This window comes from Globicephala melas, chromosome 17 (assembly GCF_963455315.2).
Source record: "Globicephala melas chromosome 17, mGloMel1.2, whole genome shotgun sequence".
NCBI lineage: Eukaryota > Metazoa > Chordata > Mammalia > Artiodactyla > Delphinidae > Globicephala > Globicephala melas.
In genome coordinates, this window is record NC_083330.1 from 30,492,695 (window position 1) to 30,517,755 (window position 25,061).

The 25,061-nt window shown below is 33.6% G+C and overlaps 1 protein-coding gene across 1 annotated transcript in view; it reads right to left on the reverse strand.

The window, feature by feature from the left end:
* Window positions 1-4,703: 4,703 nt before the first annotated feature.
* Window positions 4,704-25,061, reverse strand: part of MMP16 (matrix metallopeptidase 16) — a 358,245-nt gene continuing 337,887 nt past the window's right edge. Inside the window, exons 9-10 of the mRNA XM_030839261.2 lie at window positions 20,243-20,358; window positions 4,704-13,659 (exon numbers count right to left, since the gene is read on the reverse strand). Of these exons, the coding sequence (XP_030695121.1) occupies window positions 13,325-13,659; window positions 20,243-20,358 (451 nt within the window). The 3' untranslated portion in view covers window positions 4,704-13,324. The remainder of the gene's footprint in view (window positions 13,660-20,242; window positions 20,359-25,061) is intronic.

Sequence of the window (25,061 nt, forward strand, 5' to 3'; positions counted from 1 at the left end):
AGTATGACCATTCAACTTATTGAATTGAGAGACCTCTGAAAAGAAAGGGGAACAATATTAACAATATCAATAGGATCATTCGAAACAAAACAAGATGCAAAAGATAGTAGAGGTTTCAAAGTTGTGGAGTTTTATCTCTTCAGTGAAGTCAGGAAAGATAAAGAAGGAAAAGGTGGAATTCAAAGTGGAGAGAACAGCATGAGCCAAATTATGGGTAAGGGATGGCAAGTATTTGGATGGTTTCAGCTATAAAAATATATACTGGTGAAAAGCTTGAAAATCAAGTTAAAAACAGATTTTGGCAGGTCTTCATGTAAAATCTTTGTCTTTATAGAGAAATGATACAATTCAAACTCTAATTTGAGAAGATCGTTCTGTCATAGATAGTCTGAGAGAGGTTGTGTTAGGAAAGGAGATTGAGAAAGGAAGAAGTAATGAACCTTAAATAGAACAAGAATGTCAAGGAAAAATCAGATGCCAGTAATTCTGCAGAAGTAGAACTCATAGACTTGGCAAATGTCTAACGGGGACATGTGAAGCAAAGGGAGAAGGAGAAGTCCAAGACCAACTGGTGCTTTCTTGGATATGTAACCAAGAAAATTTAGTGCCATTAATAAATTAGATAATTTGGGATGAAGTTTGTTTACTTTGATGGGAGAAAAATGATGGTGATGGGTTTTATGCTTAGTAGATTGAATCTTGGAAGCTAAAGAAAAATTCAGATTAATTTGTCCAGCAAGTGGCTGGAAATTGTGAATCTGGATTTCATGAGATATCCCATCCACAAAGCCAAAGCCATGCTTATGGATAAGGGTCCATGAAAGAGTGTAAAATAAAAGAGGTTAAGAACATATAGGGGCTGAATCCAATGTTCATTTCTCAGTCCTCTGTTTTTTGTGGACCCATTAGTAACTATTAGTATAGTTAAATACTTCATTTTGGGGGTTTTGTTTTTAGTCTTTAACAGCAATTTTTCATTGAGATAAAACTTACATAGAGTAAAATGCATACATCTTAAGTGTGCAGATCAATAATTTTTGCATATGTCTATACCTATCTAGTCATCAACCACATCATGAATGAGAACATTACTAACAGTACAGAAAGATGTCCAAAATGGGATCCTAATCCCCCTAGACCAGTTCTATTTGCAGGAAACAGCAACTCCAATCTTCCTGGCTCCCTCTTTCCCTCTCACCTCTCAGCTGTTCCACCACAGCCTGTTGGCTGGACTTGCAGAGTCCATCCCTAAGGCAACCACTTTTTGCCATCATCATTGCTTCCATCCTGGCCCAAGTCACCATCTTCTTTGCCTGTTATTGACTGAAGTGGCTTCCTTCCTAATTGGTCTCCCTGCTTCCACCCTTGCCCCATTACAGTCCTTTGCTTACAACCCTCCAGCGGCTTCCCATCTCATCGTAAAGTTTTGCTCCTTTCAGTACCCCTAAGGCTCCATAAGACATGACCCAAATACTGCCTCCATGGACACATCCACCCCTCTCCTCCTTGCTCTTTCTGCTGTAGCTGCAATGGCCCCCTTGCTGTTCCTTACAACACACCATGCTTGTTCCTCCTCCGGGCCTTTGCACTGGCTCTTCCTTCAGATGTGCACATAGCCCACTCCCTCAATTTTTCTTACCTCTACTCAGATGGCACCTGATTAGAAATACCCTACTGTTCCAAACATCCCCATCTTATCCCTGGACCCTGATTTCCTTCATCAAACCTATGACCTGACATACTATTTGTTGCTCATTGTGCTGAATGACTTTTTAGTCACTGATTCAGCCCTGACACCTAAAATGCCTGGGATGTCGTCAGATCTCAATATCATTGAATGAACAAATGAATGGATTGTGGATGCATATATAGATGATGAAGGATATTTCTATCTTTCTACCTACTTTGTCAGTTCCATTAAGTTTTACACTGCATGAAAAGAAAAGAACATATGGGGGAATTATATAAGCTCAAAGAACCAGTTTAAAAAGTTAGATATGGTGGAGGGAAATCCTCTAAACTCTAATGTCTAGAAGCCAACATTTAACTGAGGGCCGACTATGAACTTGGTACTGTATTAGGCTCTGGGTATGGAAGACAGGTGAGAAATAAATAGGTCCCACCCTCAAGGAGCTGTCTAGGAAAAGTATGAATAGCAGAGTAACTATCAGTATTAAATATTGCTAAGAAGCCAAGTAAGGTAGAGAATTAGGAAGAGTGGGTTAAGTAATAAATATATCATCTACATTGAAGAAATTTTACATCAAGTGCATGGTGAGAAGTACAAATAAATAATAAGAAGTAAAAAATTGAGTTAGGAAGATATGAAAGGAGTGACTTTATAAATTTTTCTTTCAAGGAATAGAGCAATTAAAGGAGAGAGACAGACAAGGGAGTGGGGCAGAGGGGAGGAGAAGGAGGAAGAAGTGGGAAGGGAGAGCTAATGATACACCATGTGGTAACTAAATTGAAGAAATGATGGTGTATCAAACTGGGTTGAAGTTATGCCTATTCAATACTTTTTATAAAAGGTTTAAAGTATGCAAACACTGCTCACTGCAATAAATTATATTTGTGTTTCTATAGTATGCTAGGTGTGTTATTAGGTTCTCAATACCCCTATTTGGATTTTTATTTTTCTAAACAATATACTATTCTAATTTGGTCTTTGGTTGTAAGATAAGTGATATAATAGTGTATTTTCATATTATATAAATTAATGATTCAGATATTAAAAAAAACAATTCTACTAGGTGAGATTAATTGTTATAGCTTTTTTTCTCTTTGATAATAAAAACAAGGGAGATTCATTCTTAGATTCAACCTGATAGTTATGGTCACACATCCTTAATAACCTTATAAAAATAAAGGCTATCTTTTATTTAAAAGCTTCTACAAATAAAAATAAACTATATTGTTAATTGACTAAATCTTGTAGGTTTTTGTATGCTGACATGTTCCAAGAGTACAACTCTTATCTGAGTATTTCTTTAAACTCTTTGAGAAAGATCTCCAAATTTCCAAGGATTCAGCCTAGATGCAGATTTCAAAGACTTAATATAAACAGTCCTCTGTCCTTCTAGTCTGTTTATTACTTCAGACAATTAAATTTCTGTGATTATCTTAGTTGCTCTGCTTCAGAGCTCCTCTTTTCTGTGTGCATTAAAGTTTATAATATTAAATTATTTGTGCACAGATGAACCTTGATTTTTGCATGAGAGAACACATTTTCTTTTATTCCCAATATGCTTTCCTAATTCTTCTTAAAATTCAGATGATCTTTTAGAACTATTGATACATATTAGATTTGCTTTCTAGGAAACACTTGTTCAAGCACTTGGTTACATGTACCTATTTGATATTCTAAGAAAATAATTTATTAAAATATTAAGTATGAAAATGTTTATCCTTACTCTTGTTTTCTCTCTGTGAGTCAGTTCTCTATTCATGGCCACCCTTTACTATAGTCCTATCATTTAAAGAAAAAGAAGGAGGAAAAAAATCCTTAAATAGGATACTGCCAGACTTTTGATATCAATATTAACTCCTTTGATTAAATTTAGGACTTTAATCAATAAATTATACTCACTTATCCAAAATGTAATTTTTATTTTTGTCAAGTGGTAATGAAATCTTAACATATCCTATGTTCATGGGCACTTGCCTGAAATACATTTGATATAGTAATATTTCCTGCTTCTGTCCTTGGTCACAGTCATAGGCATCTAGGTAGCAGTTAAACAATTCTCCAGTTGACGTGGCCATTTTAATATACTTACTATTTCAGGCAAACACACACAGGAGATTTTGGCCTAAATTACTTTAGAGTTTGTACTTTATGTTTTATATCAATTAGGAAGACATAGATAGCAAAGCCTACTGCTATATATCACCATAAATGTATGTATATCATCACTGAGTAAACCACAATGTCTATGAACCATTTTTCTGTTCTCTTATTTATTGACAGTTTTTTTTTTAAATTACAACACAATGAATTGATGGTAAGTACAGAAGATGCAATAGTATAAAAAGCCATTTAACCCTTCCCTAGGTTAAGACACTTACAGCAGAAAAAAACGGCCCCACCCAAAATCCCCTTCTTGAATGAAAATGAAATAAATACAAATTAATAAATATAAAACAAATCACTGCACAGCCCTTAACTCTTTGATTGCCATGGCAAGAACCATGCTGATGATTCTAGCTTGTGACGTTTGTGTAGTTAAAGGTTGCCGTAGCAGTCAAAGGGTTATAGCATTGTAAACATAAGTACTTTGTGGAAAAGTTCAGTCATGTTAATGGTCTACAGCGATGAGATTAATATTATGATCCCTTGACCTTTACTGACGAAACATTATAAGGAGTTAAAGAGATAGTAGCTTGGTGAGCTGTTACATAGACTAGTCAACCATTTTATTTAACAATGTGCTATGAGGCCTTGATTTACCAATAAAGGACAACTTGTGAATAATAAACACTGTTCAATGCATTGATCAATAAATCAATGAAAAAATTAATTTAAGCACCACAAAATTTTGCCTGATTATATCTGACAGTCATAATACACTTTAGCACCATTTATTTAGCTTTATATTTGTACACAAACAAGCTTTGTGTTTGTCAATAGAAGCTATCTGAAACAAACAAATATATATATATATATATATATATATATATATATATATATATATATATGCCAGATTTAAGATGGTATAAATGTATAGAAACCTGTGTGGGCAAAAAAAATCACTAACAACTTGCAAACCTTAGAACTCATTCAGCAAATAAGTGTGTTTTTTTTTCTTTCCTTGCACACAGAAGACTACATATTATCAAAAATTTAATGAAATAGTGTTGAGTGTAACGTGAACAATACAGACACTTAAAGTTAGAATTTAATACTCTCTGCATAACTGAAAATATCAATAGGAATGAAAATAAAGGTAAAGTATTGTCTTAAACCAAAACATAACAGCCTAAATATTTCATTTCCTAGTGTTTCTCTCTGCTTCATAGTTTAATGCTATTTAAGTAAAGTCTGCATTAATTTTATGCATTAAATCCTTTTAATTTCCCATAACTACAATATAGAAAAAAATGATTTTCATAAGAAGCTATAAAATGTGTATTGTTTACTCAAGAGACAACTTTTCTTTGCAATTGCTTGTATCTAATTCTGAAAGATAAATGTCTGTGCAATTTTTTAAAATATATATGGTATTTACTTGACAAACTAAATTTATGGGCACTTACCTCCCTTAATCTACCTAGTAAATATATATATACATATATATTTACTAAATATACTATATATTTCCAAATCTATATTACCAGATAGCTCATATGGATGGCATAAATTGCATTCATTATCATACTGATCCACTGTTAGAATCAAGATAATGTTAATATAGGTTACAAGTTTTAAATATCTTGAAGATAGGTTGCTACACTGACAAAGCAGGCAATTTTCTCTATGTCAATTAGTGATTCTTTTAAAAAACCATCAGTAGACTATGGACTGGTTAGATTTTGTTTTATTAAAAAATTAAGCTCATTAAAAGTTATATTAGCACAAAATTGAACTAGTAAACTCCAGTTATTTCCCTCCTATAATATAAAAACAAGATATATTGGTTTAAAATTATATATCTAAAAAAAATATTTCAAGACTTTTAAGCCTGAAGCAAATATTTACTGGTGAGTCTCTAAAACCCCTGAAAATAGAGGTCCACAATAGAAATGCTGATGCAGTCAAAACAAAGACAGCAAAAAGCTGCCACTATAACACCCCTTAATCTCTTATTCTCTCATTCTTTTTAATATATATGTAATTTACACATAAAGGGAAATAGACCAAAGTATTGAGGTTTTAGGCATTCACGTACTCCTGATGTACCTTAAACAAAACACTGTATTATGGTATTTACTTTCCAGTATAAATTATTTAAGATACATTCACCAAAAGCAAACTTCCTTAGCTGGCTTATCGGTAGACAACAGCCTTCATACTCAGCATTTCACTTTTCTCAGGGGAATAGCTCTAGAAAAGTTAGAATCCAATGCAAGAGATTGGGAGGTGTGTGAAATTTATTGGAACTAAATCTTTGCATGAAACTTGTTAAGGAAGAAAACTGAGGGGCAAACATATTTTCAGGATACCGCATACGATATTCAATTCTGGTTTTCACAAAGGGAAGGGAAAAACAAATCTGTAAAAAAAAAGGTGGGGGCTGGGTAGAAATCGAAAGGAATGCAAATATAGGCACAGACTGCACAGAACAACACAAAATAATATATCCCTCCCAACCACCTGTATTTAGGGATGACAAACAGAACACAAACAAATAATTTCAGAACTGAAGGAAGAGAAAAATAAGGCACACAGAGCATACTTGTTTGGAAATAATGTTTGTTTGGAAATAAAAATGTAACTGAATTGTGAAATTTTGCATTCATGAATATATAAAGGAATAATGGATTCCACTTCAGATACAAAAGAAGTGACAAAAAGAACTAAAAATCTAATTTTACACAGGCAATAGTATATACTAAAGAGCTGTGAGAAGATAATAAAAATGTGGCCTCTGTGATATTTCAGTGGTAGCAAAACTATGACATTGATTTAAGGATTGAATCATTCATTCAAGTAGAGTATATTTTACCTTTGCAACTGGGTTGTCAGTATATAGAGTCGGAACAAGATCAAATTGGCATTACACAAGAGCAAATGAAACGTGTTCTAGTAACTTGTCAAATGGACAGCTCACACCAGGCTTTATTCATCTATATCTTGGCAAGGCAGGCCAACATAGAAACATACATTCAAATAAAGATGGCAAGTACAAGCAGCACCATATCCTATCCTAGGAAAAAGCATCGTAACATGCAGTCACTGAAGCTTCATCATGTATGAGGCATGTATAAAAAGGCCTGTGTCCAAAAGTATTTCTCCTGGGATCCAATCTAGCTACAGACCAAGTGCTATAGAAATGTTTATATTGTGAGTGATATTTGTTCATGGATAAAAACAAGTGGATAAGATACTCAAGAAATGTCTTTGTAAATCAAAAAGTTAATCATTTCATTCATGTTCACCATTTTCTCCTTCTGGTTTTTCTATATAAGAGTTAATAACATCTTGCTTTGAAGCTAAGTGGCCTAACATAATGCAATTTTCATATTTATATTTAATTGATTTTCTTCTTCCTTCTTAATGGCATATAAATCCAGCTCTATAGCAGAGCACATGGCAAAGTTATGTGAATCAGCAAAACATCCTAGTTTATGATGCGTTTGTCCTACACTGTCCAGTATGTTCTTGAACATAAGGATTCGTTGAGTGCAAACTTGAACATTATTCCCAGTCCAATGTTAGTATAAGACTCATTTTAAGACATGCTGCTCTTTAAATTGAAAAAGCATAGAATCGTCATAAATCTTCAGAATTATCTCCCATACTTTTTTATACTTATTATGCACTAACCATGAGTTACTGGCTATGCCTTCATTTTCCTTAAGAGCTTTAGTTATGAGTGCCTGAGGTGCTGCATTACAGCACTCATGATCTTATACCCTTACTTAGTATAAAGAATTAGCATTGTTCTAAAAAATAATGCATGACATGTCCAGTTATAAGCTCACAGTTGTGTTTAAAAATTGAAAGCTGATACTTCAGTATCTTACCAGGAAATTGACAAAAATTTTGCAATATCACATGTTTTTCACTCAATTTCTGTGAATTTGTCAAATCAGTGCTCATTCTTAGGCTTTATATACTATTGGTTTAAATTTCAAAGTAGATATATGTATAAGATGTTGGAAGAGATATTTGCAATTGGATGTTATTAATCTGACCTGGAAAATATCAGAATCATTTCAAAATTACACCAAAGTAAACAAATGAAAAATGATTTGAGTAGTACATGAAAGACAACGGTTACAATTAGATGAGACTAAAACACTAAGGCAACTTCTTTGCTACTCTGCCAAGTGTTTTGTGTTACATAATTATTGAGGTAAATTTCTATCCTAGGGACATGGCTTTTCTCAGGAGATTCTAACATTATATAGATCTTTCCAATTGAGGTTACTGAATATCTAACTTTGACATTTTTAGCCTAGAAGGCAATGCATGAGTATCACATGTGTTTATGCAGGGTAACAGCTAATGACCACTGTCTAATTATATACATTGATATATCACATACTTGTCACTAGTGTGAAGAGCCTGAAGTTGCATTGTTCTACTATTTTTATACTTGCTAAAGTAAATTTTCCAGTTGTATTAAGGAGTGCTATATGATGTTTTATATTTTACAAAAGACTCATATTTCCTCTTCTTTAATTTTCATAATATATGATAAATTTAACATTTAGAATTCATATTTATCATGTGGTGCTATGCCTGGTTGCTGCATTCTTTATTATGAAGTTTTTCTGCTATTTAGGAAGTTCTAATTTTTTAAATATAACTTCTCTGATGTAACTATGGTTCCCTACTAGGCAACATAGACTCTGTAACATAGATACATATGTTCTGGCAGTTATAAACTGTGATCACAATAAATCAATCAGGAAGGTGCATGAGATACAATGAAATGGTTAGATTTTCTAGTATTATTGTCATGAAACCTTGTGATATCATAAGATTGTACTCATGACTACTTATAATGGCTTATCTGAATTTAACATTTTTGGTGTAGATGGCATGTTCTGTTTAACATCTGATATTTTGGAACGTGTTCTTGAGAGAATCAAAAATTCAATCAACTCTGTGCTGTGTTTGCTGAAAAAGATTTTACCACCAGCCATGAGGTTGTTTCAGTATATGTTACAGTCTCACAGACTCAATACTATCAGTAAGCTACTGCCTTTATTAGTTTTTGGAAATAATTCCAAAACTTAAAAAGAAAAGGATTATTTTAATGAATTTTGTGTTAACTCAGTCTATTTGATTATAACATCCATTCCTTTTCCGGTAGCACACTGAATTTAGTCAATATGGCCACATTGCTTATTCTACTATAAGATCCACAAAGTGTGAGTGTGTATTTGTAGCATACTAGAGATAACAGCATAATATGTAGAAGTGGAAAGTATTATATTAGTTTCCCTAAGATCCCATATATACACATCATCCATGTATTGGAAATACCAGTGAAGTTGGGCAATGTCCTCATCCACCACATTGTGTTTTTTAAATCACCCACAGAAAGTGAATAAAAACAAGTATCTAGTATATGAAACACACAAATTATATGTCAATAGAAAAAGATTACAAGCAATCTGAATAGTAAAAGTAACACTTGCTTGTTTCAGTAAATCAGTCTCTATCCTTTATTACTCAGTAATTATTTTTTGTAAATTATTACTTAGTAATTTATTACATCTGATTCAGAAAAGTCTTGCCCTCTGATTTATAACAGAAGTTGTCTTTGCTAGTATCATATAATGTTCTCTAATTTATGCACGTTACCTTTGCGATTGTAAAGAGCATCTGTATTCACCTGTTCTGATGCCATGTCAGAAGACACTTTGTTCTGAAACAGGTCAGTAGTTAAATTCACAACCTCTTCCACAGATCTGATGTGGCTTAACTGCTTTGTAGAGAACACAGACTGATTGGCTGTTTAATACTTCATTCAGTCCAGTTAATAATATATAGAAAAATAATATTTGGCTAAAATTATAATATAGTTAATTTATGTAAGAAACATTACCTTGTTTACATTTATATTTATATTAAAAGTAATGAGAAATAATGAAACAGAAGGTGAATTATTTTTTGTCATTGTGAATGTGTTTTCATGTCAATTTAGGAAACCCTAGGTCTGAACTTTCCATGCTATCAGTGATAGAATGTTGAAAAATATTTGATATGTTGTTTATCTCTATTGATACTGAACTTGTACATTATATTGTTTTATTTATTATTCACCTTGTTCTTGAATCACTATTCTTATGTGCTAGACCAATTAGTCACTCTCCCTTTCACTATTCCATTAGGATTGACATTTTTTCCCCAAACCCCAAGTGGAAGAGAAGTAGTAACCATACAAAGTGCCTGGCATAAAATAGGCAAATAGAATCCCAATGTTTGTGATTATGCTGTACTTAATATTTTCTTATCTCTTGTAGTCTCACAACCTGAAAATTTAAATGTTCTAATAAACAGAGAAACCATATATGCCTTTTCTTATCACATAAATCTCATCTCATATTGAGGAAAATATGGCCCAACACTTATCTATGACATTTCCAGAATTCAAGCATAATGACAGAGTCTTTCCCTTCTTAATGCTATCGTTATTTTCTAGCCCTTATATATTTATAGTCTTCTGATGAATCAGGATATTGTGACAAATGAGTAAAGAGGCAAAAGATTGCTTCTTTAGTTTCTTTCTCATTTTAGAGGAAAAAAAAAAATCAATTTTCGGTGCAGGTTGATGGAATTCCTCAGTGATTTACATATGTCCCCAAATGACATGGTTACTCATTTCAATCTTCAGCAAAATACAATTTCCAGTCTTTTTTTTTTTTTCTTGGCATCAGGCCCTAAAAAGATTAAACCCTCCCACAGGCAAACATTGTATAAATGAGCTTATGTATATAGTTCTCGCTCCATGCTCAGTAGAAGCGACTCTTTATAATACCAGCATTGTCTAGAATGGAAGCACTGAAATAAAGCTACAGGGCTAATTCTTGTCCTCTCCCCTTGCTTTCTTGGCCTTCACACACATAATCTCCAACATCTTGTCAAAATACAGTCTGCATTGCATAATGTTTTGCTGTAAAGCCATTAGCCATTACTTTTTTTAACTATCCTTTTTTCTTAGCCTTATTTTATGTTCAGGTTGTAAGAAATAACAATCTGCAAGGATTTGCAACATGCCCTCCATGATTACAAAATATTTTCCCCAACCAAAACATAAACATGTAGTTTAACTGAGAGGCATTCTAATTTTCATGCTATGTTGAGTATAAATACAAATTCAAGGCAGCCAAACCAACCATTTCCAAATAAGAATGTATACCTACACTCATTAAAATCATCTGGAAATGTGTATTATTAGCAAATGAGTAAGAAATTTTCACTAGTATAAAATTCCTGCTTTATATAAAAGCCACACTGGCCTTTCAAGTATTTTGAGTTTTTTTTCTCCCCATAGTTCTATATTTGTACTAAAATGATGAATTTAGACTTGAAATTATATTAAAGGAAAATTAAAAGTCACTTCTACCTATATAGCATTTTTAAAGTGTGCGTGTAAAGAGCAAAGTGTCCATCTGCAGATCCACCATCAACACTCCTCTCTCCACTCTAAGGAAACAGCTCATGCTTACTAGGTTTTTAGAGAACAATTAACACTCCAATGGAGAAGCAACACAAGACTTCCTCTGTTTGTGCCAGTTTGCAAGTTAAAGGTCAAAGGGCAAAGACATAGAACAGGACTCTTCAAGGAAAATTTTCACAGAAGACAATGTTTAAGTTTTTGTTAATGACAGTCAACAGATCAATAATCAACTTCAAGGCAAGCTGTTCATTGTTTCAAAAGCTAATCCCCTCAAAAGCTGGCTTTCACACAAAGCCAATGTCTGACTCATGGGGTGCATTCGTTCTGACCATCTCTAATAAGTTCACAGCCCAGTGGCTGTAAAGCCTTTCACTGCAAGAAGCAGCGCCTAAAAATCAATTAAGAGGTCTGTCAGTTGCTGACTTTTCTCTAGGAAAAAAATATTGATACAAACCTGCTCTGCAGGTCACCTGAAAATGACAATACTGCTGTTAGGACAAATTACACTCAACAATGAAATGCTTTGGTGGTCTCTTGGCTCTGTCAGCTATCAAATGGACGGCTAAATGCCAGAAGCCACACTAACCCTTTGAGAACTATGGTTGACATGCGATAGATAGCTAATACACTGGAGGATATTCATGCAATCTCAGAGTCATCATTTTAATTCATTCTTTAGATGGCAATGCTAGCGGTGTCTTCCACGGCAAATTGAGTTTTCATGCAATGGATTTTAAAACAGAAATTGTGTTGTGTGTTGTGCCTAACAACAACAACAACAAAGACAGGCTGTTATAATCAGTTGTTCAAATAAAACTTCACTCTTACAAGATATTTAATAAAATACCTTTTTATTTGCCAGAAAATTTTTGGCAAGTAACATCATTTCTGTTTGTTATAAATGCATTTATGTAGTAGTGTGAATCAACTAAAAATTACATGGGGTTATAGGATATGTTTTAAAAACCTGAACTTCTTAAACCTGTGCCTGTTTTTACCATTGCCCAGTTCAATAATTTACCAGATCATAAGACTCTGAAAGCTGATTTGATAGTTCTCAAAGGGTTACACCAATGTATTACTAGTGTCACATATCCTTATAAAATAACTGTCACTTTAAACCACTTTAAAGACATACTGCTTTTTGCTCCACTTATAATGAATATTCCTGACAGACCCATGGAAGGCCTGGGGCAGTGGCCTAATACAACTTGGGGAGATTATCACAATGATGTAGGGGTAAGGTGGCAGGAAGGGGTTTAGAAACACTTCAAAACAATTAAAATGTCCCATTTGAATATAGCTGTGAATATAAATGCGATGAAACATTGAGAACATAGCTGAGAACAGCTGTATAAAATGAAAAATGGATGTAGTATTAAGGCTGTTACAATATTGCAGATATTTTGGCCCCTTGTTTGTTGGAAAATGGCTGTCCCAACAGTCTAAAGTCCTGCATGTGTATTCCAGGTCTCCCACCTGACAAAAACGAAGCATAGGAGACTGTCCATAGCAGTCAGAGAACTATCTTCTTTGGAGACAAAGCTGTTTTGGGTCTTCACACTTTCCTGAACGTTCAATTGTGGGTATTTTGTTTAACCTTTTCTTTTTCCTTGCTGTAAAGCAAAAATTTGTGGGTTTTCCATTTTGCTTTTTTCCCCCAGAAATGGGCTCAGACATCAGAAAAAAACATATTAGAAACCTTTAAGAAGAATCTTTTCTTCTTTTTCCTCTTTAGGTAATCCTGAAAATTTACTGGGCATTGAGCGTGCAGAGGAAAGGCCTAGAACTGAATGACAAAAAAAGACAAAGGACTGAAGAACGGCAGGTACTGTGCATCATGGAAGCTTCCCCATGAGTGCGTTTCCATTCATGTGCAGGACCAGCAACCCTCTGGGTTTGAAAGGTCAGCCCCAAATCAGGCTGCCACAAGCCTGCTCCTAGCTAGGAAACAGCATAACAGCTCTTGTCTTGAATCTCAAGTTATCACAAACTCCTAGAAAAGAAAGAAAGGAAAAATCCCTACATCACACCCACTCTTGCATAGAGCGTTTACAGTACAGTATGTGGCGGGGTGTTCCTTTCCTCTTGAACTGGAACACAGTGTAAACCAATACAAGGAGGCATAAGGCCAAGATGCAGGGAATGACAATAGCTATGGCTTTCACAGTGCTGGCTGTGTTGTCCAGTTTGATGACAATGTCTACATCATCTGGTGGGCTGTGTCCTTCTTTATCTCTGTCTGTTGGTCCGTCACAGCCCATAAAATCCTTGAGGATGGATCTGGGATATCCAGGTTCTACCTTGAGTATCTGGTTGTTGAATTTCCAATACTCCTTTCCTTTGTAGAAATACGTAAAGCCTGGTGGGGGGAAAACACACACACACAGGAACCACTTATTTGTAAAAGTGTATATGTATAGAAATTTAATTAAATAGGATACTTAAAAGATGTATGTTAAAGCCACTCAATTTTTGTAGGAAAACACTATTCCCAGATCAGCTGTCTATTGAAATGGATCTGGCACTTGTCCTCCAGAAACTGCGCCCTCAAATGCCTAGGGAAAGCTCAGCTGAAAGAGAGAAATAATATTTGCACAGAGTTGTTGAAAGACCATGCTTTATACATCTACTCTTAGTCTACACTGCAAAGAGAACTTCATACTGTTGCTCGCTTATAGGATTGCTGGTACAGAATTACACATTAGTGTGAGAGTATCAACCTGTATTGAAAGATGCCGAAACAGCCTTATAAACAGAAGCCCTGTTTGCCCTCATGCAGCTATTGAGGACATTGTGCAATATATCATAAGGAGGCGTCTCCATGAAACACCTCAAAGGAAATTTCTAATCATCTTAGCATCAGGAATAGTTGTACTCCTCCTAAGGAACAAGTTTGTTTTTGTCATTTGGAAAAGAAATCACAAGAAATCATAAATCACGAAACTAAAGGTGACTTCCTTTGTATGCTAAGAATTTTAATAAATACGTATTTATTGTATTTTGTGCAGTAACCTTTTTCAGCTCTAGGTCATGCCCATTTTGTCTCTTCTTTTGTCGTCATTTTTTAACTTTCTTATTTACTTAGCTTATGTTAAATTTTTATCACCTAGCTACATTTTACAGAAATTCTAAAGCTATTGTTAATCCTTTTAGAGTAAAGGATGAATAGAGTATAAATAAATCTATAATTCTATCTTTAATACTTCCAACTAACATATATTTCATGGGGGAGGAGGTAGTATGTAGAAGGCTCAAGTAACTTAGCAACACATATGATTTATGTTCTAAAACATTATGGATGCAGATAATAGATTTGTAAACTTGTGACAATTAAACTATAAATATGTGTTTTTCTTAGAACTATTCTCTTAACTTTTGTTTTTTTTTCCTGGGAGCAAGCCCAGGTTTTTCTTTCTGTCCATATCTCTTTCATGTCAAGTTTCTTTGTGACTTTGAGATAAAATTCAAGAAAATAAGAAATGTTTTAATGTTATAATTACTTAAAAACTATATTTTGGGAGATGTCTAATTTTGAATAGTATGCCTATTTTTGAGTTAATAATCATAAATGAGGGTTTTTCCCCTTCATTATTGAGTACTTATTATGGAAGAATCACTGTGTTAAAAACTTAGTAAATGGGGCTTCCCTGGTGGCGCAGTGGTTGACAGTCCACCTGCCGATGCAGGAGCCTGTGCTCTGCAACGGGAGAGGCCCGCGTACCGCAAAAAAAAACAACTTAGTAAATGACATCTTTTAATCCTCATAAACACTCTGTCAGGTAGAATTAGCTACCTATACTTTTCAGGCAAAGATACTGAAGCTCAGATAAAATGATATGCCCTAGTCATGTTGAAAAAAGGATTTAAATCTTGGTCTAGCTTTAGAGCCTGAATCTTAATGATTTTTCTAAGGCCAGGTCCTTTAGAGATTTTTGTCTTTTCACAAATACTCCTTGGTTCAACATCACAGGTGGTGATAGACAGCACTCCTAAATCAATAACAACAAAAAACTCTGACATCTCTCAAAAACTTTCAGCTAGGATAGACCATCACTTCAGGTCACTTCATTCTAGAAATCATTCTGTTCAATGCCATGAAAATCAGCTATTGCTTTTAGTTTTGAAGGGCAGTTTTTCAATCAGAACAACTTGCCAAGTGAAAACAGGTGTATGTAGATTCAAATTTTTCTGCATGCAGGAAGTTGGTATTTGATCACGCTAATGAACTCCAACGTAATTACCCAACAAGCTTGGATAAACAAACGTTGAGGGCCTGCCAAATAAAGTGCATTAGATGATTATAGTTGAATAATGGCATTGATCTAGAATGAAACAGACCTTCCAGACAGGTGAATGTACTTCTTATATTTGTAAACTGGAAACCAACAGCTGGAAATGTCCTCATCTTTAATGTTTAGTCAAAGCTAATTACTAAGAAACTACTGGGTATCACATAAAAATTCAGAAGTTTCCATTTTCATATTTATCATGTCTGCAGGCCAAGTTCTATACTAACACACTCCATATACAGTAGAATTATAGTTGGCTGAATACACTTGTTAGAGGTAAGAAGTCTAGTCAGCAGGAGTTAAGAGAATAAAAGTAATTGAAAAGAAGTAGCCTAAAATCTTGGTAATAGAAATCTGTCAAACATTGATCCTGAAAAATTCATCTCATTCAATAATTTTTTAACCATTTATGAAATATTAGTGGGTTGAAGAAATGTTTATATACTCATTATTTTTCTTTTGTGAGTAACTTTGATGTTATAATCTTGTAGATGTTATGCTTACTAAGAGTAGAAACTTCAGATGAACTCACCTGAAGTGTCATTTTTGAGAAATTCTGAGGTAGAAGTCAGTTAGGCTGTAATGAATTATATGATGACTTTTTTTTTTCCTTGTATTTGATTGGTTTTCACTGGTGACTGTTCTATTGCTTAGTCCTAAAATGTAAGGAGAAATTGTCTACCATAGCTGCCTTGTTATAACTTCATAGAAGATCCTGCATGGCAGTGCCTGTGTGTTCTCTGTTTTCTACTATTGTATATTTATTAGTAAAAGTTAATTAATGTTTAACAAATGTGAATGAATAACCTGGGTCTTGTGATAATATTTGTTTGAATCCCACGTGTAGATTTTAACAGAGAGTGAGGGTCGGGGTAGAGAATTAATACACCAACAGAATCAAGAGTAAAACTAGTTTAACAGGCTAAAAGTGGAGCTATAATCAGTAAAATAAAATGCAGCAGTGTTAAAGCAGAATCTTGTATTAACCTTAAAATTGCATTTTCTAAGGAGAGAATATAGAATACCTAGGAGGCAGGGCTTGACAGCAAGTAACTTAGAGATTTGAAGGTGGGTAAATGCAGTGATTATTTACTACAATTTTAGTATAAGTTAAAAACTCATGCCATTGTTTAAAACACTGTCAAAAGCAAGAAGAAATAATTCATATATATATATATATGGCATAAGTTAAATATCATTTGGATTATTGTAGCTATTTTCAGGGGCTAAAAATAAAGAAGAAAATAAGAAAATTGTTAAATTAAGATGGTTACAGGTGAAAACTGGGATGATGATGGATTAGAAGCTATATTCTGAGAAACCCTAAGGTATATCTAATATGACAAAATGAAAAATCTGGCCTGACATGACAGATTGTCAATTACCTTAATGGTATAATGTAGGAAAAGATGTTTTAATTTTTCCTCTTTGGAGAGAGTGCATTAGAGAAATTCAGTGAGGCTAGAATGGTCTAGTTTCAAACCGTAGACATATAATATCACCACTTTCATGATCATGAGTAAGTTAATTAAACTAGCTGATGCTGTTTTCCTCATTCATAAATAATTATAAGTGAGGTAAAGAGGTATTTGTGTTGGACAATTAAATTAGATAACAAATTTATGTAGCACAACTGATAGATGGTGGGAAGTCAGTGAATTGCACCACATATTCACATTTCATTGGCCAAGGTGGCAGAATTAATATCAATAGGTATTATAGGAAGGCATATTCCACCTTAATATGAAAACATCCTTCAAAAATCTATAGCTCAATTTTAAGCTTCTGGGATTCTTTTTTTTTTGAAAACTACCATAAGGAGAAGATCCCTAGGAAGAAATTCCTACCTTGGTGGAAGGGTGAAGAATTAGAGAAAACATTTCATTGCTTTATCATCTCTGATTTTATGACCATCAAGTATCATATGCATGGACTTATCCTTATAGGGAATTACTTTGAGTATATAAATTTATTTATATTTATATAAATATAAGTGTGTTTACTCAATAAGTTGAACTTGATCTTCTATAAAAAACATAAGGGAAGAAGTTGTGTAAAATTTGAATTCAAGGTAAAAAACACAAGCATGAGATTTGAATAGAGAACTAAAAGTAGAGAATTTGCTATTGGTAGACTATCTAGACTAAGACGTTCCAGATTGATTAATATCACTACCCTACAGAACAAGGGTTTCAAACAAATAGGAGATCTCCTTCAATGCAGGGAGTGAAGGTCTAGAGTAATGGAAGGGATAAAATTAATTTCAACAACTAATGTTTATTGAATGGTTACTATGTACCTGCATTTGAGAGTTTACACTAGAGGGGATAACAAACAGGCATATAAATGGATTGTTGTAATATGAGATTTTGAGGGCAAGGGATGGTGTACCAAAAAGGATATTCAAGGATTCCTGAAAGATCAAAAGTGAGCTCAATGTTGAAGGATATCAAAGAAAGGGCTGGACCAGGTAAGGTACAGAAGACATAGATGTGTTGAAGTTTCATCTGTATTTTTTTGTCATTTGTAAGCACTGGTTTTTCCAACATTCTTTGTTTTTTGCCAGTATTTTACAAAGTTATTCTTTGCCATGTGAAAATAAAATATTAAATTCTGAATGTAAGGAAACCATTTATACTAAACAAATATTATTTTCAGATGGACAAGAATATGAAAAATCATGGGGCAAGATGCAGCCAGAAGATTTTTTTGTTATCTTTATATAATTATGATTTATTTCCAGAGAACCTGAATCAAATCTCAAATTTTAATGGACTTACAAATAGAAACAGGGAAAAAAAAAACCAGTTAATATGCTAAGGAATTAAGGTTATGTGTACTTTTTCAATCTTTTGAAATAATTATTACTTATTTTAAAAGTTATTTTTATTATAAAAGTTATATTCATTTTAGAATATTAATAAAGGAAAGAAATTGAAAAAAATTTTATCAAACTTGCTTTACTTAATCACTGGTAAGGTCGTGGCTTAATTTTCTTTGCATATATTTTTGTATAGTGTGTGATAACTTTTACTGAGGGCAGTCTAGAGCAGTGGTAGAACTTCTGTAAAGGTAAGCTAGAGCTGGTTTTATCTGGACTGAAACAACCCCCTTTAATCTAACCTCAAGAAATCTCCTCTCCCCCTTAGATTCTTAGTGACAGCTCTAATTTTAGGGGATCATCTCAGTTTTCTGCTTTCCATGTGATTATCTTTCATGTTTTTTCACTTCTTTGTCTTCTGCATCTTCATAGTTTGTGGAGTTTTTTGCCATATATTGATATGGTTTTACTGCCTCCAATTTGACTGCATTGTAACTTTATTTTCTTATTGATTTCCTTTTTATCTCAGACAGATATGTTTCATCTCAATCTGTCCTCTCCTGTGGATTTCTGCTTTTGTCACATACAGGCTATATATTAACTTGGTCCTTTAATTCTCTGAACCAATAGAATACACAAAAAACTATAATTCCAGTAAGTGCTATAATCAGGGCTTCAAGGTTCTTTTTGACTTAGCATACAGTGTTTTACTTGTGGGATATCCTTACACAGAATGTAGTATAAATTACATATAACAATGGTCAAAACAATGGTCAAAACACAGTTTGTGTTTTATTTTTCTGATTGCTATCATCCTGGGTGTCAGTTCCTTCAAGCTTGTACTCAGTGTAAAGCTTTCTTAAACTCTGGCAATTTGCTGATGATCAGCCATTGTTTTCAGTGGGTGGTGTCAATTTTTCATTTTCCCCTCTTTCTTCATTATTTTTTTTCAATATTCCTCTCCAAGATGCATTTAATTTTCCTCTTGCTAGTGATGTTTATTTTGTTCTTGTTGCATATATGTTATAGATTTTTCATGCTATTTAGGACCCACATAATGTGTTATTTTCTTCTCATTCTTATTATAAATCATCTGAGAGAGTATTTTCTTTTTCTCTGTATTTCAGTTTGATGTCACTTTCCTTTGTTCTGGAATATTGTGTATAAATTTTATTTTGAATTATTATTATTATGGTTTATTTCTATTTACTAATCCCTGAATGTGGAGAGAAATGTTCAAACTTTACCAACAGATACAGAAGTATTGATTACCCATTGCTTGGCTAACTTCCCTTAGGATCTGGCTGAATCCCGAATCCTGAGATGGAGAACAAGTCAGCTCTGTGATATGTTTCTGTTATTAATCAATCATACATCTACTCTAGCCTTACTGTATTGAGCTGGGATCTTTCTTGTTTGCTGACACTATAAGCCAAAGGTACACATGAAAAATTATAATCCTCAACATGCTGTACAATCCTCAGCCCACATTTATAACATATCTTCTTTGTGACCAGCTCCTGTCCCACATACGTCTGTTATTATTATCTTTACATGAATTTTAGTAGAAAATAGGTGAGGTTACTTCAAAGGAATTAACACTCTTCATTTTTAAAAATTACTTTTTTTTCTTATAAACTAAAATAGGTTGAGGTTAAAAAAACATCTTGAGCATAATATTAAATATAAATCTATGAAGGAAATTTTATATAAATGTAATATGAAATAGCCCTAGTATGTTACTTTCTAATCATTTAGCATAGTGAACAAGTAGGATAGATTATTCAAATACTTAGTAAGCTCATGAAATATATAATGCACATGTTGCATACCATTTTCTTTGTGCACAAAGGCTCCCTGAGGAGATTCGGGGATACCTTTCCAGACTGTGATTGGTTTGGGATAGCCAGGATCCATGGTTTTCATTTCTTCACTATATCTCCAATACCTGAAAAGGATAAATAAACAACAACAACACATGCATAGAAAAGACAATTATGTATACAAACAATAACAGCTAGCTAGCATTCATTAAATCCTTGCTGCATGCTACCTATGTACTTGTTAGTGATTTAAAGAACTGATTTAAATCGTGCAAAGACAGTGTACACAATTTATTCTGTTTCCTTTTTAGAATATGCTAAAAGTGGATATTTTATTTTATATTTATTCAGTCTGCTAAAAATTAATTTTAAAACTCTAGCTAAGCATAGTTACAATTCAAAAGGGTATCACCAACCTATGTAGAAATCAGAGGTTTTCATGATTTTTAAAAATCTTACTTAGGCACCAGAATACATCATTTGAAATAAGCATAATCTTGATCCATTTACCCATTCATTTATTTAACAAATATTTATTGAGTACCTACTGTGTTTCTAGCATTACTGTAGGTGCCAGTGATACAACCTTGGACAAAACAGACATGCCCCAGCTCTTATCAATCTTATATTTTAGGATATGTAGAGATTACAGGCAAAAAAAAAAAAATGTCAATAAGTGCATACTATCATAGGAGGTGGTAAGATCTATTAAGAAAACAAAGCAGGAAAAAATACTGGAGAGCAAGGTCTTTGATAAGCCGTTGTTTAAGCACAGAGCAGAAAGAAGTGAGAAGCAACATTCTGTAGTTTTGGGGAGCATAACATTCCAGGTAAAGTAACTAGTTATCAAAAGTTTCTGTGGCAGGCATAAGCCTGGAGCACTTGAGCATCCACAGTGAGGCTAGAGTGACTAGAACAGAGTTAGCAAAAGGGAGACAAGGTCAGAGTGGGAACCAGCACCTGTGATTAGATAGACCCTTAAACTATGGCAAAACCTTTTGTTTTCCTCTAAGAGAGATGTGAAGCCAATGAAGATTTTGAGCAGAGGACCTTCAAGATATGGCTTATTTTTGAAAGGAACGCACTGCTGCTATGAGTTCAACAGATTGAAGGAGGTAAAGTAGAAGAAGAGATACTAGTTAGGATGTCATTTCAGTAATCCTTGGGCTAGAATGTGTACTGGAGAACTGATGATGATTCAAGGGATTGGGATATTATTTTGAAGAAAAAGCCCAAAAAGCTTACTAATGGATTGAATGCAGTATGTGAGAGAACAAAGTTGAGCATAACTCAAGAATTTGGGGCCTGAACAACCAGAAGAATAATGTTGCCATTCAGTGAGATAAGGAAGCATGGAAAGGTAAGTTAAGGAGGTTTGAGGAATTGTGAGTTTGATTTTAAGTGTGTTAAAATCAGATGCCTGTTAAACAACAAAGTAGTTGTTGATGAAGCAATTAGGTATATGACTGTAGACCTTAGGGCAAGTCTTGACTAGAGTCCTTGGTGTATAGATGGATAAACAGATAAAAGCAAAGCTTGCTAAGAGTCAGAACTCTCAGAGCTCTCATCCCTTCACAAGGTGGCCATTGGGCCACTTTCACAGACCCACTAGACATCTAAGGAGAAAATTGTGAACCTCCCTACTTTGGATCACTCATTATTGCTTATATGTTCTAAGAGTCAAAATTTTTATGTCTGAATGTTCAAAAGGATTGACAAAACTGGGGTGAAACCATTGGGAGTTCACAGTGATATTGCCTATTTTAGGGCAGGCATAATGCTCTATGCATTATACCAAATGTTTATTCACTATAAACTCATGAGAGAATTGTCATTGTCTCCATTTGAGAGAGGAGAATTCTTGGAGGACAATGACTCATAACCAGTTCTGTTCCATTTCAAAAGTCACTATTCTTTCTTCTACACATACCAAATATGTTTGACAACATTTTCTCCCCCACACCACTAAACATCTCTTAACATATGCTAAAGGTAGCATTTCACGAAGAGATTTGTGAAGTAACACACAATGCATTATCTTGGGATTAGGCATTTAGCTTAAATCAGAAAAAGAGAAAAAATATCCAGTCTTTTCTGTATATTCTCTTGCTTCAGGTCTATGGAGAATCCTTTATCTACAGAGCTGTGGGATCTCGTAAAGAATGTTTTGCTATAGATTCCCAGATACCTCAGATAAGTAACATGTGGAATATTAGCACTTCTTCCATCTTCAGTATTCACATGGAAAAGAAAAAAAGATTGTTTCAGGATGTATCCCAATAATAAGTCACAAGGCAGATTTTATCCAGACAGGAAAATACACTGTAGCGGTGTTTGTCATAGATTCTTATCACATAGAAGATAAGGGCAGATTTGATAGAGAGATCAGGAAAAGCTTCAGGGAGAAGCACTGAGCTGAAATAATGGTAGCCAGGCCTATCTTTCTGAAGAAGACAAGTAGGGAGTGAAAAGTTCTACCAAAGCTAAAGTATATTTTCTTTCATGGAAACATCTGCTTTTAAGTTATTTTTGAATATTCCTGTATCACAGAACACGCTGCGATGAATATAGCATGGTTAATGGGGTTGAGACTGCACTCAGAATCTCCAGATCTCTTCTCTCAAGTAAATATTTCAATGGGATTTACAATAGTCATATATATTAACTGGTTCCTGAAGTTGATCATAAAGAAAAGTTCTCACAGAGAAATCATCAAATACCTTATTTCACGGATTCTAAGATACATATTTTTTCACATTTCACATCTCTATTATAGGTATTTCACACCTCAATACTATGTCAAAGCATACTGGGCAGAGTTTTCCCCTCAATGATAGATTAATTTATGATGTATCTTACAATAAATGGCATTTTTAGATGGCATAAACCATAACTTAAAGAAAGTTTTAAAATTTTGCTAACCCAGGAATAATTTAAAATCCTAGGGACAATGGGATCACACTCTACATATGATTTAAGGAAGATTACTACATATTCAGAAACCAGGTTTGTTCTCCAAGATGTAGTTATAACCCTGTTCATGTAACAATACCTATTCTTCATGTAGTGCTTTGTAGCTATAAAGTAAATTTATATACATACATTATTTTAATCTTATTTCACTAAAATCCCTCAAATATCTTTTATATTGCATATTAAAACATACTTATGCTAAGGTCCTAACATAGATATAGTATATATGGTCATGCAATTCAGCCAGTGATAAAGCATTGGGCATCATATTATTCAAAGGTAAGGTCTTAGTCACATTTGCTCTTCTTGAATGTTAGAGTTGAAACTCAAACTAATGGTCTTTGATTCATAGTTTAGTACAATTTTCTACCACAATTCTGCTAGTGTTTCCCTTGACATAACACTCTTACATTAATCCCCCTGTCATCTTACCCTCTTGGGGTCCTCACTCAAATTCTTAATGTTCATTGTGTCAATATAATTTTCCTTCATCCCTTGCTCTATTTGCTTATAGATCCATTTGCCTACCAACACTTTTTTGAGCACTTATGGGCAAGACACATAAGATTTATTGAGATCATATTTCAAGAAAATATTTATGGAATGTGAATTTTATTGTACCCTCTAGTAGGAGCATAATCCTGGTATGAATTTTTCAGGATAAAAGAAATTTTCCCCTCCTTTTGTTAGTAGATAATGCAAAACTATAACTTGGGATCATTTCACCATCTTTGAAAAACTCAGCATAAGATTGGGCCCTCAGGTTACCTGCTGTGTCAGCTTTGATATATGTCCAGTAAACTTCAATGTGATTAGAATCATCTAACTATATTCAATCATAATATTATTGAGTCCGTTATATTATTATATATACACATTATATCCAGCTGTCTTATAAAAATGCCTAGGCTTATTCATAAATATAGGTTTGCATTTTAATTTCTAACATATTTGAACATATTTCAACATGAACAAAAAAGCTCATCCCACTGATATTTTTCTCCCTGAAAAATAGGCTTATAGGTTCATTGAGAAGTATATTAGCATATTCATCTGGAACATTATGTAAATAAACCACTTGGAGGGGTTTAAGATTTAGATATTATAATGGAAAAATTTTGGAATTTTGTGCAGTAAGGTCAGCAAATGATAGTAGCTATTATAAATAAAGTTTATATTTTTTTCTTCTGATATATCAATAATCTCTGCAGTAGAATTATGACTTTAAATTGCTGATTCTTTGAGAAAAGCATTGTAAATCAATCCTTTAAAATAAATTATGAATGGAAATGGGATTTATTCATCACTTTTTAGATTTGATCATGAGTCATAACCATAAGACAAAACAGTTGTCCATGTAATAGTATACAACAATTTCTTAAATTCCTTCTGTGTGAACAAATAAATGGTATAGAAAATTCTGAAATGACATACTTTAATGTTTCTGGATACTGAACTCAAACTGAACAGAAAGTGGCTCCAAGGTTGATTTCATATGATCCGGTCATTTCTTCATCCACTTTGTCTCATTTTCTTACTCTAGAGTCAGATTACTTGCCTCTGTTATCACAAAACCCAGGGCCACTTTTATTCATGCCCAAATAATCATACAAAATCTCTTTCTTCAGAAGCCTTATTAAAAATGTAACAGAATTGAAAATATCAATCTGTACTCTGTTGGATAATTTTAAAAACACAAAAAGGAATTACTTCATAAACACACACCTTAAGCTATAGGAAATAAATGTATTTTTCTGTTTGGCTATTAGTAGTAATAATAATAAAACAAACCAAAATAGATCTAAATTTTATCTTCTTTCTTTGAAAATGTCTTAAAATCCTCAACGGTTCAGCC